The 19,368-nt window shown below is 40.0% G+C and overlaps 1 protein-coding gene across 2 annotated transcripts in view; it reads left to right on the forward strand.

Moving 5' to 3' along the window:
- LOC140996005 (spermatid perinuclear RNA-binding protein-like) overlaps window positions 1–19,368 on the forward strand; it is a 71,857-nt gene that overhangs the window by 18,779 nt on the left and 33,710 nt on the right. Inside the window, exons 2-6 of one of the 2 annotated variants that reach the window (XM_073466204.1) lie at window positions 9,827–9,934; window positions 10,367–10,482; window positions 13,929–14,158; window positions 14,856–15,021; window positions 17,968–18,112. In XM_073466204.1, coding sequence (XP_073322305.1) covers window positions 10,480–10,482; window positions 13,929–14,158; window positions 14,856–15,021; window positions 17,968–18,112 — 544 coding nt within the window. In that variant the 5' untranslated portion in view covers window positions 9,827–9,934; window positions 10,367–10,479. The remainder of the gene's footprint in view (window positions 1–9,826; window positions 9,935–10,366; window positions 10,483–13,928; window positions 14,159–14,855; window positions 15,022–17,967; window positions 18,113–19,368) is intronic. The other variant, XM_073466205.1, reaches the window with a different exon arrangement.

A 19,368-nucleotide genomic window follows, 5' to 3' on the forward strand; every position in this document is an offset into this window, starting at 1 on the left:
TCTTCTGTGAGGAGTAATAATGTTAAGGGTTACAGTACCTGCACCGAAATACATTATGATCTGCTTGCTGTTCTACAATGCTGGTGTGAGCACCAACCGTTAGAAGAAAGCTGGAAAGATTGTGTCAGGTTAGCAGGTCAGGACTCGCATTGCTCTTGAAATTAAGTGCACAAGAAGTAGTTTGTATGTTCCTGACCTGCCTTCACATCCTCCAACCTCAACTCTCAAAGAAACCTCATCTAAACCACACATAGTCTGGCAGTGTACTTTATACAGAAAAGAAAGTGGTGTGCATTTTGGGTGAAATGTTGTTCATGGGCACATGTGAACACAGTCTGTGCATACTTAACCACAGCCTCGTGTATCATCTCCAGCTTACTTACCCCGCAACCAGTCAGCAGTTGCATGTAATGTGTTGCAAATGCTTAATTAGAGTTAACTTTAACAGAGGAGGAGGTATACAAGTGGTTTTGTGTTTTTTTAAATTTCTATCAAGGCCATTAGGAGAGATGGCTTTGTAAAATCGTCAAGGACAAACTTGTGATTTGGAGCTGTATAAACTATGTTAGTAGCTAGTTATGAAATACTCAATATTATTCAGTGTTCTTGGTTTCTTCATAGGGATGTCCCGATCAGGTTTTTTTTACCCCGATCCCGATCTGAGTCATTTAATATTTAGTATCTGCCGATACCAAGTCCCGATCCAATACTTAGCCCTAACTAGTATTTTCCTAGATAATACAGCTGCATTAAGAAAAAAATCACCTGCATCCAAGCTGTTCTTAATAGCTTTTTTTATTTTGTTGAAACAAAGTAAATACTTTCATATGGCTCTTTCTTATTCTGCATATCCTATTGCAACATTCGTTTTCATTTTTTTTTTTTTAACAAAAACAACCAAGTAAACAAAGTCAGTAACTAAACCCTGATCCTCTACCACAGAGGTGGGCTGGTTATCCAGAGCGATGAATTCAATGACCTTCTCTTTAATATTTGTGGCCATGTCGCTGACTCGAGGATATTTCTCTTTCCTTTTGAAAATATCCACGAGTGTTTGTTGCTTCGGTGCCTTTGCCTGTATTGCTTGAGTGAACTCATGTTTTTGTTTATGTGCCGTATCAAATTTGTAGTATTAAATGCAGCTCTTTTGTTACCAGCTCGCGAAATGGTCGTATTGCAGATGTTACGTGTTGCCGTTGGACTGCTTTCGCTTTCTAATTTGAAATATTTCCACACTGCAGACATTTTATCCACAGGTTCTCCAGACTAACGTTACGAGCACGACTGCATTCTGCCACAAATTGTGCTCCGTTGACGACAGCTGACGTAAAAATAATCGGGCTTGGGTCCACGTTCAAAATTGCCGATCCCGATCAGTGAAAAAATGCCCATATCGGCCCCGATATGGGCATTTTTTTTTATAATAGGGACATCCCTATTTCTTAATGTGATAGTTTTCTGCCTTTTTATGTTTCATGTAAAACAAATTGAATTGAAAGGTAGTATACAGAAAACCTTGCATTGTGACGCTCAACATTTTTCTTGTTTTCTGACATTTACTAAACTTCTGTAGTATGACTACTAAATGTTCAGTCAATCAATTAAGAAACAATGAAATAGGGCAACAGTCAACAATCATTATAATCACTGATGATTTTGCAAATTGTTTTTCTCACTTTATGCTTGAAAGGTTAGTGATTGGTTTGAGGAGTGTTTCTAGCAGGAGATTTGGTAGTTATGAGCCAAATCTGACCTTGATTGAGGCACAGTAGATGACACTACAGGCATGTTGGTTCTAGCATCTTCTAAACATTTGTGAATAATAGTCCAAAAAACAAAAAAAAGAAACCCACTTCTGGAGTCTGATGACTCAATGCAGATCCAAGGAGTCAAAAATTATATAGTAGGAATTAAAAATAATCTAATATAGCTCTTACTCACCTTTTTGTTGGATGGGCTCCAACTGATGAGGAGTGTCAGGTGCTGAGAGAATAAGCAAGCATTTCTTCACTCAGGTTGTCTTGTATTTAGCTGTAGCTCAGGTGGTAGAGAAGTCCAGCCATTAAATTTAAGGTCAATTTTTCAATCCCTTCTTCATCCTTTTCTCAAGTCAAAGTGTCCTTGTGCCCAATTGCTCACCAAATGTAAGTTATTATGGATAAAATTGTTTGCCAAACATATAATGAGCCTCAACAACAAACCTAATCAAATGAACCTTTTCAACTATGTTTCAAACCAAAATAAAATCTATTTTTGTGTGATCATAGCCTCACATGATCCCTCATCTACACTGAGCAGCACACATAATATTCTGTCTCTGCAGAAAATGTGACACATCCTGAATCTAATTTTCTGCAATCTGCACACAAAATGAAATAAGTTCTGTACTGTTAACATTCACAAAGGCCGCTGTTCATATTTCTGCGCATCACCATGTAGAGCCTTAATGTGTAAGGCGAGGCGGCATCATGCTGCAAATAAATGAAGTAATTTCCAAAAAGTGTGTGTCCATTTTAGGAAAAGAAGATCTCATTACCTGAAGGTCATTCTGCATTACCTGACGGAGCGGATCTCCTCTTACCTCCTGTCCTATTTACATGTTTTGATTTGATATAATCCTGCCAATTTATTCTGATATTGTTTTTTATTAGTTTTTGTGTTTGGAGTACTTTAAGTTTGAAAGCGCCATTTCGGAGCAAAATGCCCCAAGTGTTGGAAACTGTGGGATCCCGAGCACTTGGATTATTATGAGAGTCTATATCGCCTTTTGTTGTCAGATCAAATGTTAGTCACAAAAAGCTTTGTATGAGGGAACAAGGCCTTTTTTTCTTCTTTTTTTTTACTTCTCATCCCGCCTGGTGCAAGTTAGCAGGATTGTACAGGGCATTATTTGAAGTCTTGTGTGAACATAAAAGCCTGCTCATAAAAGTTCCCCCGCAGTGAAAACGACCTAAATAAACACAGCCCTAGAATAATACCCTCACAGGGTTCATCTAACCTTCCTCAAAATGGAGGCTGGCGACAGGAGAGGCAGGAGGAGGCATTAGGCAGAGAATACCTGAGGATGTGCTGGCTTGGAGTGGCAGAGCGTAGCCATTTGGTGGATGTTTTTGTCCAGAGTGCATTAAAGCGGCATGAGTGGTTGCATTTTTAGCAAGACTGCAGTCTGACCTCTGACTCTGGTGGTGTTACAGCCTTACTTCCCACTGTGAATGTAACTAACAAGCCTTGGTGTCTTGCCCACATCACAATCAAGGCTGTCAGAGTGAATTTTGTGTTTGAATTTTTTAAAATTATATGTTGAGCCGTTTGTTGCATCAGTCAAAAACTGTTATTCTTTTTGTTTGTTGATCTGAAAGCATCATTCATATCTTGGTAGACTTGCTGTTGCTCCTGCAATACTGGTAATCTCTTACACTGCCTTACAGCCTCCAGTTGTGTTGCCAACCTACAGCCTTCTGTCTGACAACAGGTTTACTGCTCCTCCTCAATTCTCTTGCCGGTATTTGTTTCAATTCAGTGTATGGCTATATCAATCAGAACTGACTTATCTGAAGAAGCTTGAATATTGAAAGGACTATACAGAGTCTGTTTTATTGTATGTTACATCCTACTTTCTTTTTATCGAAAGCTTATAACATATTCAAATGTTGCTTGAGCTCAACTCATTTATTTCACCTTATTATGTGGGTTGTGAAATTTCATCTGCTTTAATGTGAAGTGAGAACCAGTGTTTCTGAGGGGTATTATTGTTGGTGCCACTGCTGCAAAGACAGCTGTATCATTTCCTTTTTCCTCAGACTAGCAACTACCAACAACACAGGACAAAACATGTATTTATTAAATCATTTAGTTTATAATGGAGATGGAGAAGCAGATTGAAAGGCTGTCAGTCCGACTGAATCATGAGTCAGCTTTCATTTTCCCGCGAGATCATGTCAGGTGGCAGACAAAACTGCATAGTAAAAGCAAGGTTAATCCACCAATCTAATTGTTGATGGTGTTGTTATTATATGGCCATAGCATTGTGCAATTAACATTTATTTCATAATGATGTGTTAAAGCACAAAACTAAATGTTACAAATATAGAACTACTGAAGCCTACAGCTGGGTATACATTGTACGACTCATCTAGGATTCAAACAGAAATTAACCATCATCTGGTTGGCCATCGTCAGGCCATCACACAATTGAAGCAAAGCCTGTGTCGATTCCTCGGGGTTGGTTGCTTTTCTCTCACTGCACCTGGGCAAAGTGGCAAAAAGAGCATCTGAAAATGTGGCTGGAAAATATAGAGGCCAGGTAGGATTTTTTTTGTTGATGATGCTAATAAATGTGTTTTTGTGAAGGACATAGAGAGATAATATGAGCCTTGCAATTGAGAGAAGGGAAACAGAAAAATACAGGACCCAATATTACAGATACATTTTATTTTTTCATTTTTTTTAAATTTAATTTGCTATTTTACACTAGATACTGTACAGCACGAGATCTCACAATATTAAAACGGGATGCTATTTCTCATCAAGATGAAAAGCTGTCTCGCACTATCTAAATATTACAGACAGAGCAGCAGCCAGCATGACGGAGTCAACCACGCAAATGCCTTTGCACGTCAACTTCCACAGTCAAGTGCCAGAGCCACGGCAATAACGAAAGACATCAGCGTTTTCATTGCAGCTGATATGAGGCCATTTTCCATGGCAGAAATTCAAACGTAAGTACACCATCCTGTCACGTGCGTACACCATCCTGTCACGTGCGCATTTTACTCGCACCGTGGTCCCACACCTCTATAAAGATGGCATACCTTTCCATCCCTGCTACCTCCATTCAAAGTGAGCGTGTCTTTTCAACTGCAGGAGACATAGTTAGTGCCCAAAGGTCTCAACTGCTGCCAGAAAACGTAGACATGCCTATATTCTTGAAAAAGAGCATGACCATATCTTAGGCTGGGCAGTGTAGTTGTAGCCAGCTCTCAGCTCTGTATCATGCTTGAAGTGAAATTTGGTCAGTCTCAGTTTGCACTTCAAGTAGTGAGAGAGTACTACTTTGAACTTTTCACTTATTGTTTGCACTTAAAAAATGAGACTAAGAAAAACTTGTTTTATTTATTTTTGTTATTTATACTGTTTTAAATGTTTTACTTTCATTTTGTGAAAAGAAGTTCAGTTAGAAGGTCACACACAGCTTCATTTAGACGTTACAAGCTCACACATAGTTCATGCACAGTTATAAGGTCTGAAGAGACTCATGAGAAACCATACAGGAGAGGAGCCAGTCAGTTGAGTTTGTGACAAAACCTTTTACACTGTGTACATATTGTTCGTGTCTCTTACTGCACAAGATAATTCATACTCAGTCAGAAAGTAGAACTGAAGTGACATTCATTACAAGACGATTATTAGTTAAAACATTTGAAGTTGGACCTGCATTGTTTTGCATTTTGTGACTTTCGATCAAATGACATTTTTAAGAGGTTTTCTCAAAATCTCGTCTCGTTCTTGCGAACCCAATATTGTGTATCGTCTTGTCTCGTGAGCTGAGCATATCGTCACACCCCTAATTTCAAATGATACTGTAGTTGGATGCTTCATGTTATTTGGGGCATTTGAAAGCCCTTCCTGCTTTGCCTCACAGAGACATGAACCTCTACCCAGAGCAGATTCGGTGCCCAGCTCTGGACCTCTGCAGTTAAAAATAACCAGTTCTTCATAACCAACCAAGCCCATTTACACTACTTGTACAACAAAGCATTACATGTGTAACATGGCACTAAATGGTAGTGAGCCTAATTTTGCTCTCATAGCTTAATTGTTGCAAACATTTGTCTTTGACTGGAGTTTAATGATGTTAATTACAGTTTGGTGAAATAAAATGAAAAGCTCACACAGGGTTTTTGTTCTCACCGAGCTTCTGAGGCTGCAGTGTGTCGTTTTCATTTATTGTCTCATAATGTGGGCGTTGTGAAGCCCTTTGAGACTGCAAGTGTGATTAAGGGCTATGCAAATAAACCTGACTTATAGGGAATAGATGAGTTTAAAGGACCCAGTGTGTATGTTGTTCACTGTATTGGCTTTTCTTTCTGTAAAAGCATGGCAGGGCGACTTGTGAGAGTTATGTATGAAGTCTATTTTTATTCAGAGGGAAAAAAAACATCCTCGCTTACGTGTTCGCACTCTCTAGCCTGTTTTTTTTTTCTCATCAGCATTGTCTTTTTGTCACATGCTGAGCTCACCATCTGCTGCTACTGCAGCCCCGTCAACGTCCTTAAAAAGTCATTGCTGTATTCTTAATTATCTTTGTTTAATCACCTTCCCTCTTCAGGGAGATGAAAGGTTATTAGAAAATGAGCCCACATGGGGAATATATTAAAAGAGCAGCAGAATACTGTATGCAAGTATACACAGTCATGGATGGTCCTGTAGGTCCTGTTGTCCTTGTGCCATGTGTTTCACTATTTACTGTTTTTTTAATGGCATTTTAGTTGAAATGATTGCTGCTCCATCACCCAATGTCCTCACTGCTGTCTCCTGCGGCTGTAATTATGTCAGTTGTCCTGTATAGCTTTCTCCTGCTCTCCCTGTCTGTCACGTCTTGTTTGTCTTCACATAGCAGTGGACTTGGAATTTTATATTCCAATGCAAGTTCATCACTTTACGTATCAAATCAAATATTTGAGAGAGAGAGAGAGAGAGAGAGACAGAGAGAGAGAGAGAGAGAGAGAGTCCTGGGGTGTGTCAAAGTCCAATGACTTCAAACAGAGTCTAAACCCAAATGAGTCAGAACACTCTTAGTTTTATTTTTTAAGTTTGTCTTAATGTGAAAAATGAATCAATGAGTCAAAAGGACATTGTATATTTGCTGTGCTAAAAATATAAATTGATTAGGTTAAAGCATAATCTGCTGGCTGATTTACATGTTCAAATTCTATGACATTGTTCAGCGTTTTTTTAAAAAAAAATTTATCTGAGGTTCCCATCAACAGGACAGCATCGTTTGTCTGTGCCTTTGCAGAACATCGCTGTTGAAAAATAAATCAGTCAAACTCCTATAATTTAGGGAAGGATCATGGGTTAAAATAAGTAAGTTTTTTAAGGACAGGGGAGCTTTGTCATCATGGTGAGAGGTAAGATAAGAATTGTGTTCATGTTAAAAAAAAAAAAAGGTTGACTGATGGTAGGAACAAACTGAAAGCAGTCCTATAAATCCTGTTCAGTGTTTTGTGAAATTATCCATCCACCCAGACCTCCTTTCTTAGTCGACTTTGTCGCTCTATAACAACGTCACCTGGCTTCCTTCTGCTCCTGCCTCTCTGTGATGCTGCCATTAGCCTACTGCTGTGGCAGAGCTGAGCATACTTTCACTAACTGTCAAAGCAGAGATGTTTGGGTTGAACATAGTTGAAAGTCACTCCCTTCGACAGGTGGAGGTAACTTCAAAACATGAGGAAATGTACAGGAAATGTTCCTTGTTAGCAAGAAATCTGTGCCTCACTGTTGGCCTGGTATACACTACACACTGGTCCCTGGTCTGTCTTTTGTCGGCATGCCGTGCAAAAGGAAAGTATGGATTGAGATGCAACCTGAGGATTAAGTGAATTCATAAAAAAAAAACAGCACAGCTCAGTCAGTCAGTGCAGTCTTAGTGATTTACCTGTGAAAAACAGCTAGCTGGACTAAATTTCAATTAAATTCTGAGTATCTTAACTTCGTTAGGATTTCATTGCCTGTATTTTCAGCTATTAACATATTCTACTGGATCTTCAGGACATATTTTGATGGGGAAAAAGTAAAATCCCTCACATATATCATAGTATGTGTGCTTGTTGAATAAGGAAATCTACAGCTTCCTACAATCTGATTAATTTATAAAGATCTGGTAGCAAGGAGTGCAATGTCTGAGTTTTGAATTTTTAAATCGTTTTGTATCCAGGCTGTTCACATACCAAATCAAACTAATCAATGATAGGTCCCCCTCCTCTGTCCTTTTCCTCCTCTAACAGTCAGTTAAGTCACATTTTCCGATCAGAGACGTGCGATCCAGTTTAGAGCAGAGATGCAGCAGAAATATGTCGTAAAGAGGTGATGTATCATCAAACTGAATATTGTGGCAGAAACACAGCTCTGCCTTTCTCTCCCTGCTTTCGGTGTGAGAATAAGGCTTGTTAGCATTCATGTGTTGCGTTCCTGGTCTCTCACACGTAGCAACATCCTCCATTATTGAGTAGTTGTAAATGCTTTGAAGTTGCGCTGTTTGGGGAGTTTTTGTTCCAAAACGGGGCTGAAGCAGGAACGTGGGGCTTTGAAAGGCAGAAATCGCTGCAGCTGGCCCAGTAATTGTTGTATCGTATTGATCAACATCCTTTTTCCTGATATTTCTCTTCAAACATTTTCACCCTGTGTTTATTTGACTGGATGCTTAAACCCATTCTGCAAACAAAACAGATAATAAAGGCAGAGCTGTAGCAGTGACCACCATCTGCCTGCTCTGCTCTGTCATTGAAAACAAGGTCAAGGTGACGGAGAATCGAATTGCCGCTCAGCTCGACCCCATCGATTCCCCCAGGATGGCACACAGCGGCAGTGCTCGCGCTCTCTCCACCAACACCAGCACCACCACATGGTTTCACCACAGGCTCAGGCTCAGGCTCACATCTCATTAGCATTTGACCGCGTGGGCAAAGCAGCTTCAGTTAATGCATTTAATAGTGAGAATATACTCTGTGTAATTTAATTAATGTGTTAGTGTGTGTCTGCGGCCAGATAATGTTGAAACAATTTCACAGCAACACCAGAATTTAAGTGGTTTGTAATAAAAACAGTGTATTTTTTTAAAGGCTGGTTTATTTTTAATCAGGATGAAAAGCAAGTTTTTGAAATGTCCCATATTAAACGTGAAGCTTCTGTTCAGTAAAACTCATCACAGAGAACATGAGAAGTCATCTTCAGATTAATATGGCTGAATGATTGCACTCTGATGTAACACATGGTAAAAGATCCACTTTAATACTGGGATTTGCTTACCAACGAGAGGAAAGTTTACTTGGCATAAATAAATCCTGTAGATGACGGGTCAGACGATCATTTATGCTGTAAATGGCGAAAACAGAGAAACTGTATAAACAGTTGAACATAATTGTGAATATTTTGTGTTCACAAATAATCAAAATTATGTTTGTTAGGTGAACAAACTGAATATGACAACAATAATAAAGTTGTTAAACCTGCTTAACTGGTCCATGCTTAAAGTGGAACTCCACAGATTTTACACACGTCTGTTGACTGGTCCTGGGAAAGTACCCAGAGAGAAAGTACCAAGTTCTCCCAAGAGGGAGCTGTGTGACATCACTTGAGTCAACGTCAGTTGTGTCTGAAGAGTTTGAAAATGAAAAAATCTGGGGGTGTGGAGAAGTGATTTTACCAGACCTCTGTAGCATACTCCTCATCTCTGCTGCAGGCTAGAAGCTCCATGTTACTTCCGTCACTGCTACTGTAGCATAATGCACTTATTTTTTAATATTTGATTAATTGGTTCGTCTCAACAAAAAATCTGAAAATAGAAGATATTTAATTTGCAATGATATTAAACAGAGCAAATCCCCCATATATTATTGATTAAATGTTTCAGCACTAGGTGAATTAATTTAATTCAATATATTCTTCATAACTCTGACCTTGGCCCTTTTTGTATGGTTTGAGCTAGGCACCTCCCAGTGAAGGTAAATATTACTTTAATGCAACAGTACATAGTGATATGTTAGATAAAATTGTGTTTCCAACTTTGTGTCAACAGTTTACATTGGTTCCTTTCCTGTTTCAACAGGAAAACATACCCATGCACAATGCCAGCTCCATAAAGAGATTGTTCTCCCAGTTTGGTGTGGTCTGCAGTCTGCACCAATCTCTGACCTCAGCTGACCAGCTTCTCTGAGTGGGCAAAAATATAATATTTCCAGACGCTTTTTCACTTTTTAATTTCTTGTGTATTACATTCACTGTAGTTTTGCCGATGTTGAGAGAAGATGTCAGAAATGGTTGTGATTAATATTTGTGAAATATGAAGCTCTATGGTTTTAAATCTGACATTTGGGAGGATCATTTTAGCCTGGATAATGCAACGCCACGTTTTAAGCTTTTAGCCGATGTTTATTCAGCACAGCTTAGAATAAGCTTTCAATCCTGGATCACCAACATTATAAGCAACAGATATTATAAATACAAAGGTTAAATCTATATCCCTGAGGCAAATAAATGTACAAACATGTGCATGTTCTATGTGTATGATAGAGAAATACAAGGTTAAGACAAATACGCTGAAGCTGGAAGTTTACATTTTTCCCTCGCTCCTGTTTTCTTCCTACAGTGAGACTGACCGAGAGGCCAACAGCTGAGAGACGTTTGACTGCATGAAGAGGCCGAGTGACAGGACCCTGGTCCTCACCTAGACCCCTCCCACAACCCCCTCACTGCCTGGACATGGTGAGCCTCCTGTGCATATGTACTGTTTGTTTATGTTGTGTGCTTCTAGCCGTTAAAATACTCGAAGCTAAGTCATATATGGTGTGTTCTCAAATGGTTGTTAAATAGCTGTATACACCTGTTTACCCTGATTGTTCATTTGTTTTCACATCAGATAAACTACCTTGTGGGTAGGAGCAGACGCGGCTAGTAACTACCTAGGGAGAGGTGAAAATACATCTGGAAGCGAATCATGTTTTCCTGAGAAGAGTAGCATAAAATGATTGACCGTTTGCTGGAGATGGTGTATTCCCGACCGTTGAAAATGTTGTTTTGGCTGATTAGGCTACACAAACTGGGTAGTTCGTTTCTGAAACCATCGATTTTGACTGTTTGTTGTTGGCAGCTAAATAGCTTGTTTATTTGTATTAACAAACGGCGTGCTGAAACACCTTTATTTTACCATATTGAAACACCTGAGTATTTTTGGCACACCACACCACACCACAGACAATCCTAGATGGATTTGAGTGACAAGTTTTGAGGAATAAATTGACAGAGTTCGAGGTCTGAAAATATCCAAACCCAGTTTGATTTCAAGCTCTTTCTGAAGGAGACTGTTTCAAAACAGTAGGAGCGATGTCTACAGCAACATGGACTACAACATTTAACCTCAAACTGGTAATATGTAAAAAATTGGATGTTTCTATGATACTATGCTTGGTAAGAAAATCATAAGGTTTCCTCAGGTAGTTTAATGTCTGATGAGTCTCTGTATTTGTGTATTTTAACATCAAGAGATTTGTCAAAAGTCCTTGACCTATAAAGTTTTTTTTGCCTTCCAGCCTGAAAATCAACAAAGATGAAAAGCAGAGTAGAGATCTGTTGATCATTTCAACCGACTTCTAAGGTGCACAGAGAAAGGAAAAGTCTGAAGAGATCAGAACTACAGCCAAATTTATGCTATAAAGAACAACTTTCACTGTAGCTGCTAAACTAAAAGCATTAGCGGGCATTCCATCTAAAATGGGTGCACAAGCTTGACCGAATGAATGCTGCAAAGGTGTTTTGCTGCGAAACTCCTGAAAATGCTTTATTGACTTTCCAAGTGAGTAGATAATGACTGAAATTCCATTTTTGGGTTGCTTTCTGAACACATTTGGAGAAAATATTGAATATTTAGTAAAGCTTGAAAGCTTTTTGAATGATCTTCTGAGGTGGATATCAAAGTATCATAAAAACACAGTTGTCATAAAAACACTTGGATGCAATTACCCCAATGGGAAGTATTTGGAGCAATTAGTTTATGATAGAAAAATTATGTTTTATCTTTGCTTGCAGACTACATGTGAATATTTGGGAATCTGATCAAATGGCTTCCCTGATTTCTGTTATTTTATTTATAGGTACATAGAAGGATCTCTATCTGTGCAGGTTATCTGATGCCCTCACAGATGCTCAGTACTCTTCATATATAATGTAAACCAAGCTGGTTTCATCCCATGAAAAACCTGTCTGTGTCAGACATAATCCTCCCCAGTGATCTGACAGAGAAGAAAATGTTGAGGAATTTTTCTGATGTGTGCGTCAGATTTAAGTAAATGGCATCCAGCGAGAAACCTTGCAATGCAATTAATTAAAGCAGTGAATGTCATTATCTTCTAATTGCGGCGCAAGCCTGAACTCCCAGCTGTCTTGTAGGTAACAAATAAAAGGAACCGTCCTGATGCCGGGCTGGGCTGGGATCCAGAATCAGTGTCGAGGCCGTGAAAGACTTAATCTTTCATTTAGATCTTGTTAATGTTTGTGTGTATGTTTCTGTGTTATGGTTGTTGACGCTGCCCACACTTGCCGTTACACAGCCTCGAATGCCCCTGGCAGTTGAGCGAGAGATTAGCTAGGTCATGATGAATGACCCTCGCAACTCCAGCACAAGCCCGAGAGACTTGTGGCCATGAATTATTAAAGCACCATCATAAATAACTCACCGTAATGAGGGTGTGCTTACGCGCTGCAGGCGGCGAGAGAGGGAGGAGATGAAAAAAGGGGGAAAGAGAGGATTGGAGTTGAAGAGGATGGGATGATTGAGCGAGATAGCAGTTTGACCTTGGACTGAAAGCCTGTCGTGATGCTCGGCCGGCGGACAGACGCACTGAGGCTTGTAAAAACGAGCAGGGAGCTAATTTTGCACATCAGCCATTTTTTTCCCTCTCCCCTCAGAGAGATGGGCTCTATCCCTAAGTACATGTCATAAATGTTAATGTTAAGTAACGACAGACTGTATCTAGGCCACGCAGAGATTGGCAGCATTACAGGTCGCTTCAGGTGTTGCTGTCATCGTGCAGACTGTGACGAGTGCTCATGACACTGAAAACAAGCCCCTGCGATTGCACCCAAATGTCTGAGAAGGCAGTTGAGGAAAACAACAGCAGGTGTTGAATTTAAAAACAGTGTGTTCACGTTCAAAGACATTTATTTTGCTCTGGATTTCCTCCAGGAAGTCGACAGTCAACAAACTTAGATTAGTTTCCCTGTGATTACCCAGAGTGAATATTGCTTTGATGATGGTGTTGGATGATGAATAGCAATCATCATTATCCTTCTTTTTAATCTTCAAACCAGTTTACTGATCAGTCAGTATTGTTGACCTTGAAAACATGGCCACTGTGTCTGCTGGTTTAAAGCAGACAAAAGTAGAAATTAAGCAGCTGATATATATGAAACATCCTTCAAAAGGTAGAAATAAAGTAAGTGGAGGAAATTGGCATGTACATCTACCTATGTGGCTAACAGAAGATATGCTATATCCTATGCGATGAATGAACATGTCAAGAAATCTGATGTCAGGCGCCCTGGTAGCTCAGTTGGTAGAGCACGTGACCCACGTGCAGAGGCTTTGTCCTCGCCGCAGTGGCCCAGGGTTCGAGTCCGACCTGTGGCCCTTTGCTGCATGTCACCCCCCCCCTTTCTCTCATCCCATTCCCTGTAATCTCTAAGCTGTCCTATTGGTCCATCAATCATGCTGGCACAGTCCTGGTCAAGCAGATCAGTTGTATGTTTACATGGTAAACTAAACTTTTTTTTAATTTTTTTACTGTAACATCAAGTTTTTCAGGTTCTTAGATATAAAAACACATCAGGCTCCTTTCACTTCTTGTGTCAGTATGTGCCCACTGACTGTTTAACAATTAACAACCTTCCCCTGGATGACATTTATGTTGACTAATGATTATGATAAGGCAAATGGACCATCTCAAAGGTTCCAAGTTGTAAAGGCCACAGGTTCCTACAGAAGCCCATTTTGGTCCATCAGTGGACATGTTTCCTCTCTGAATGTCCTTGAGCTCAGCTCTGAACCTCCACCTGCTCACTCTGTGGGATTCTAACTGGACATAAGTGTCAGCTGAGATGAAAATATACATCAAATAAAAATGATAATGTCTCTCTTTCCCCTCGTCTGAACCCAGAGATCCTTCCGATCGTTTGCAAACGATGACCGCCATGTCATGGCCAAGCACGCCAGCATCTATCCGACACCAGAGGAACTTGAGGCAGTCCAGACACTGGTGTCCACCGTAGAGGGAGCCCTCAAGAAAGTCTCTGATTGGATGGATGGCCTCAACAAATCCTCAGGGAAGCCCTCTATCAATGACGAGGCTGGGGACAATACAGAGGAGAAAGATGCTGCTGAAACAAAGTATGTCCCACTGTGTCTGCTCTTATTTTGGGCTTGATTGACTGTTTTTATGGTGATGATTAAAAGCACTGACCCAACTATCAGTCATACAGCTCTGTCCTGAAACAGCCCTGCTTTCATCAAAGTACAATATTTTTATACAGTTCTATGTTGCATCTGACTGCCAAATGGGCGTTTCTCAGAGAGCAAGATAAAGAGAATTTATTGCTTGTTGCAGTTTATTTTTGTACCCTCAGCCGTTTCCTCAGTACACTGCCAGATCGTTTCCCTCATAAAATATGTGTTCTGCTCTAAATCTTCATCGGGCGGATACGTGTGATGATTGGATGATTAAACAAGCTCAACAAAGAGTCGTAAATTCTTAACATTTGGCTCAGGGCCTAAACATCCACACAGAGGTTTGGTATTACTAAAGCTTCTATATGGAGATACAGCAGGAAGCTGATTCCATACAAATAAAATACAACCAGTTTAGAAAAAGAATAAACATTATTCTTGATATGTAGGAGTAGGTCAAGACAGCAAAATGAGTGAATTTATGCCCAGAATCAGCTCAATAAAAAGGTTTCAAAAAACATTCCAACATCCATCTACTTTTCACTGCAGTGAGAGCTGAGGACCAGGCTGTGTTTGTGTGCTATCACTTCTGTATGGCTGTGAGAGACTCTGACACTGGCTGTCATCCATCTGCCCTCAGGTCCGACAGCACGCCGGTGCTGTGCGGGGTGACACGTGTCGGTCTGGTGGCCAAAGGCCTGCTGATCAAAGGGGACATGGACCTGGAACTGGTGCTGATGTGCAGGGAGAAACCCACCAAACTGCTGCTATACACCATCAGCGCCAACCTCCCCCTGCAGATCCAGGTATGCTCCAGCCACACCTCGAGCACTGCAGTGTTCAGCACGGTGCATCCAAAATGAACCTTGAAAACACAGCTGAGGAAACAACCTTGGGGTGGGAACACTTGTCCACAGAGAACAACCAGAAGGTCTTTATGTGTGATAAAAGAGTGTCTGGTGACATTGGAGAAGAAACATACTGACACCCTGAAGTGAAGCATGAAAAAATGTTAATAACAATAATAATAATAAACACTAGCACAAATGGCACAGAGACTTGTAAAGGCATGTGGTAAACATTTTGTGTACAGTTTTTAATTTTAATATGCAACATGTACAGTAGTATATAAGTTCAGAATGCCATTTAATGCAAACACTTAAGTTGACTCACACTGTTCAGTGTTTTTTCTTTACATTTTTACATGCAGTTAGAAATACCAGAGGGTAAAAGGAACCTTTAAAATAAGCATAAGCATCTTCTGTCAGCTGTGATATGTGGGTGTATTTTCGTCAGTAATGGGTGATAGGGGAAACAAATGACAGAGCTTTGAGATTAGATCAACACAACAGCACTACATTTCAGTGATATATGTCCTTATGCTTTTGCATTCTCAAAATGAATGTAATTGGATCAGAATGATATAAGTTCCTTCAGATATGCAAAGGACAATAAGATACTCTACAACCATGCTTTAGATTATCTGAAATTTGAACAATTGCTGAGAGAGAACTGGAAAAGAAAGAAAAATACAAATAGCTGAAATACACAGAAATCACAATTAAATCAGGCCTGTTTTCCTACTGAGGTCTGTCTTGTACTGGTTGGCTACACAGCCAACAAAAAAAACTGTTATAAACTGGAATGACACTCACTAAAACTTATACATCCGACAGCAATCCACTTTAATTCAATCAAGCCCAATACAATATCACAATTTTAAACTATCCATAACTGCTTAACCCTAATTTAAGATCACCAGATCTAGAATCAGCATCAAAATGCCAGATTCTTTTCATTAAGATCAATGCATTACTCCCTGAGAAATTAACGAAAATGCAGAAAAACATCCTATTTCACAATGTCAAAAGCAACATTATTAAACATTTTTACCTTTAAATAACAGCTTCAGCATCATTTTGATGGTACAGAGTAGTATTTAGCAGTGCAACAAGAGCTATTTGACACTATTGCATTTAGAATATTCAGTTTTATAAGAATGCTGAAGGACACTCAAAGGGTCACACACCTTTTCCTGAAGTCCGTCTACAAAAAAGAGCATGAGGCACAATGAAAGGAAAGGTTGTGATGTTTGGCTCATACTAGCTGAATACCAATGACATGGAATAACATTTACTCTGAATTTTTCACTGAAGTGAATTAAAAAAATGTATTGACCTCCATATCACAAAGTGTCTAAATCTGTGTCCTTCTCAGTCCGTTTCTCCGTAGTCAGCTTGTTGTCATTAACAGCTGCCATTCCTCCTGAATACCAGTAGTTTTAGAGTAAAAAACGGTCACTTGATGTGACACACACAATTATCAGCGTTAATATTAGATAAATGAGATTAATGAAGTGAAAACCATTGCAAAAATACCAGTGACACCTACAGCAAATATATTGTTTATTGATATTTCAAATAATTTAAAAATAAAAATTCAGCCATTTGCAACTCCAGAACAAGTTTGAACCATAGACAGAAAACAACAGAAATGTAAGCAGAATAATGATGTATAACAGAAGGGAAATAAATAATTTCTCAGGGAGAAAATGTTTTTTATCCTTAACTAGACGAAAGGGTTATTTTTAGTCTGTGGGAGAAGGGGATACAGAGGAGATGATTTGAAATGGATATAACATGAAAAGGAAGTTGTCTCTCTACTGAGACTACACTTGATTTATCTCTGCCATTCTGTCTCGGTGAAATCTTTAAAGCCCACACTGCAGTGCAATCTTCACACCACAACGTATGACCATTGGGACTCTCTTACAACACAGAATTGTTATATCAGTTAGATATGATGCATCCGAGCAGAGTGTGTGTTTTTAAAACAAAATTCTGAACCACAGAGTTGCACAAATAATTTAATCAAAAAATCTCTACCCTTCAAATTGGTTTCCAGAGTGTTCCCACCCCACCCTTTCCAAGCATCTGCTCACTAACAAAGCACAGCTGACATACGCAGAGCCTAAATGTGCTTCCTGTACCGCCATCTCAGTTAATTACCTGCCATAGCTGCCATGCGTGCTTCATCATCAATGGAGGAAACCATTTGAAGCTCTCATTTCCTGGGCCAAACTGGGAGAGATTGACAGGCAGAGGGGGTGATGGATGGGGTCATTTCTCACGGAGACGAGATAGAGAGAATGCACTTGAATACATGCCTCTGAAGGGAGCACGAATCTTGAGGAAAAACAAGATAGTTTGGCGTGCTGGGAATTGGCTGGCAATAAGAACAGGGGTGGAAACTCTGAATGAAATGTGGAAGAAAAGCTGCATGTAAACACAACCATTTCTGCCTTTTGATTAGCCACTTTAACAAAAATTATGATTGTTTTGTTTTCACTTCAGTTATCTCCGCACATAAATATTATTATTTTGTACAAATACTGTGAGCTTCCAAATAATGGAACCACCATTACTATACCAATAACATCAGCATTAGAGGGAAACATGCCTTCTGTAAATTTGATTCTATGAAGCTCTTAAAATTATAACTTTATGATCCTGTCAGTGAACCCAAAAAAACTTGCATCTGCATCGGCTATCAGCCAAATTGTCATTTTAAACACTGGTATAGGCACAAAGTCACTTGATTCTCTGTGTCCAGAGACATTGTTCAGAGACTTTGCCCTAAACACATCCTCCAACAAAGTAGAACAGCAGCAACATGCACTTTACAAACAGCAGGAGTCAATATTGCCACTGTGATATTCGATTTTTAATTAATCGTGCAGCTCTGCCTTGCAGACAATGACGGAGGACAAATTTGAGGTGCAGTCGTGCGTGTCTGAGGCAGCCATCCGGGTGTGCAGCACCAAAGACCCCCAACTCACGCTGAAGATCACCCTCTCCTCCTTAGCCATGAGGGAGGAACACAGCACCACAGAAGAAGGTATTGACCCACCCCCCTCCCCTACCCCCATCCTATGCCTCCTGTTTGGGAGGATGCTTCCCCTGCTTTTATTTGACCTTTATATGACAACAGAGGGCTGAGAGAGAGGAAGAGGTTGAGGAAGAGGGAGGCGGGTCATACTGGAATGTAAAGGTATAAAAATACTGTGATACCTGAGCTTGATATGGGAGATAATCTGGGGGAAATTGGGAGGCATGATACATCGAGAGGGCTGAAAGCTGAGAGGCAAACAGGGGAAAAAGGAGAAGGGCTGATATGGATCTGGGTCAAGTGTGGTGGAAATAGCAGATGGCCGGTGCAGGATGATTTCCGCAGGGGATGTGATGGGTTGGGATTGGCGAAAAAGGAGAGGTCTGTCTCAGGTGTCCTCTTGTATCATTCTGCTTCTGATGCGAAAGGATACTGCAATCCAAACATCAGAGTGGCCAGTAGGCCAGAAATAGATATATCTTGGAGGATTAATCCCAGAAGAAAGTGAAGTTAAGTAATCCCTTACATCAACAAGACGATTAATCTCAGTAGCTGTTAAAAATCACCTAAATTGACCAAACATTGATGGGAAACTTACCTCTCCATTGTGTCAAGTGTCTGTTCTGTAAGTCAAGAGCTGACGTTAAGCAACAGTGCTTCAACTGTGCTTGTTTTCTCCCACAAATGGGTTAGAATGAAATTAAAAATGAATGAAAGGCGAGTCAGAAGGGAAGCGCTGCCATTATGGAACAGCGAGTGTCATTGTAGTACCGCTCCCAGTGGGAAAGATTGAGTCGAGTCATCGCGAAAGGTAGAAAAATGGAGTCTGCCAAACAGGAGAGAAACAGCTCTAGAGCACAGCTGTCGAGTGCAGTCACAACAAGGAGAGAACCATTTTTCCTTCAGGTTAAACATCCTGTCAGCACAAACAAGGACAGCGTGTTTTTTTGGCTCAAGCGGGTTTGTTTAAGTGTGAAATCCCATAAACACAGACTGTCCCTCTATCTCTCCAGTAGACACACAAACAAGAGCATAGCTGATTACCCTAACAAGTGTTTTCTACACTTGTTAAAAACATAAGAATTTAAATAGGTTATTAAGATTGCAGCCTTAAGGGTTCTCCTACATGTTTCCCCGAGGACTCCCCTTATTTAGGGTTCATGAACTCTCTGCTTCCATTTTGGTTACAGTTCCAGGTTGGCAAAGATCCGAGGTTAATAAATCTTGTATTTAATCCTTTATTTCTTCTCATTTTTTTTTATAGT

This window comes from Pagrus major, chromosome 5 (assembly GCF_040436345.1).
Source record: "Pagrus major chromosome 5, Pma_NU_1.0".
NCBI classification, from domain to species: domain Eukaryota; kingdom Metazoa; phylum Chordata; class Actinopteri; order Spariformes; family Sparidae; genus Pagrus; species Pagrus major.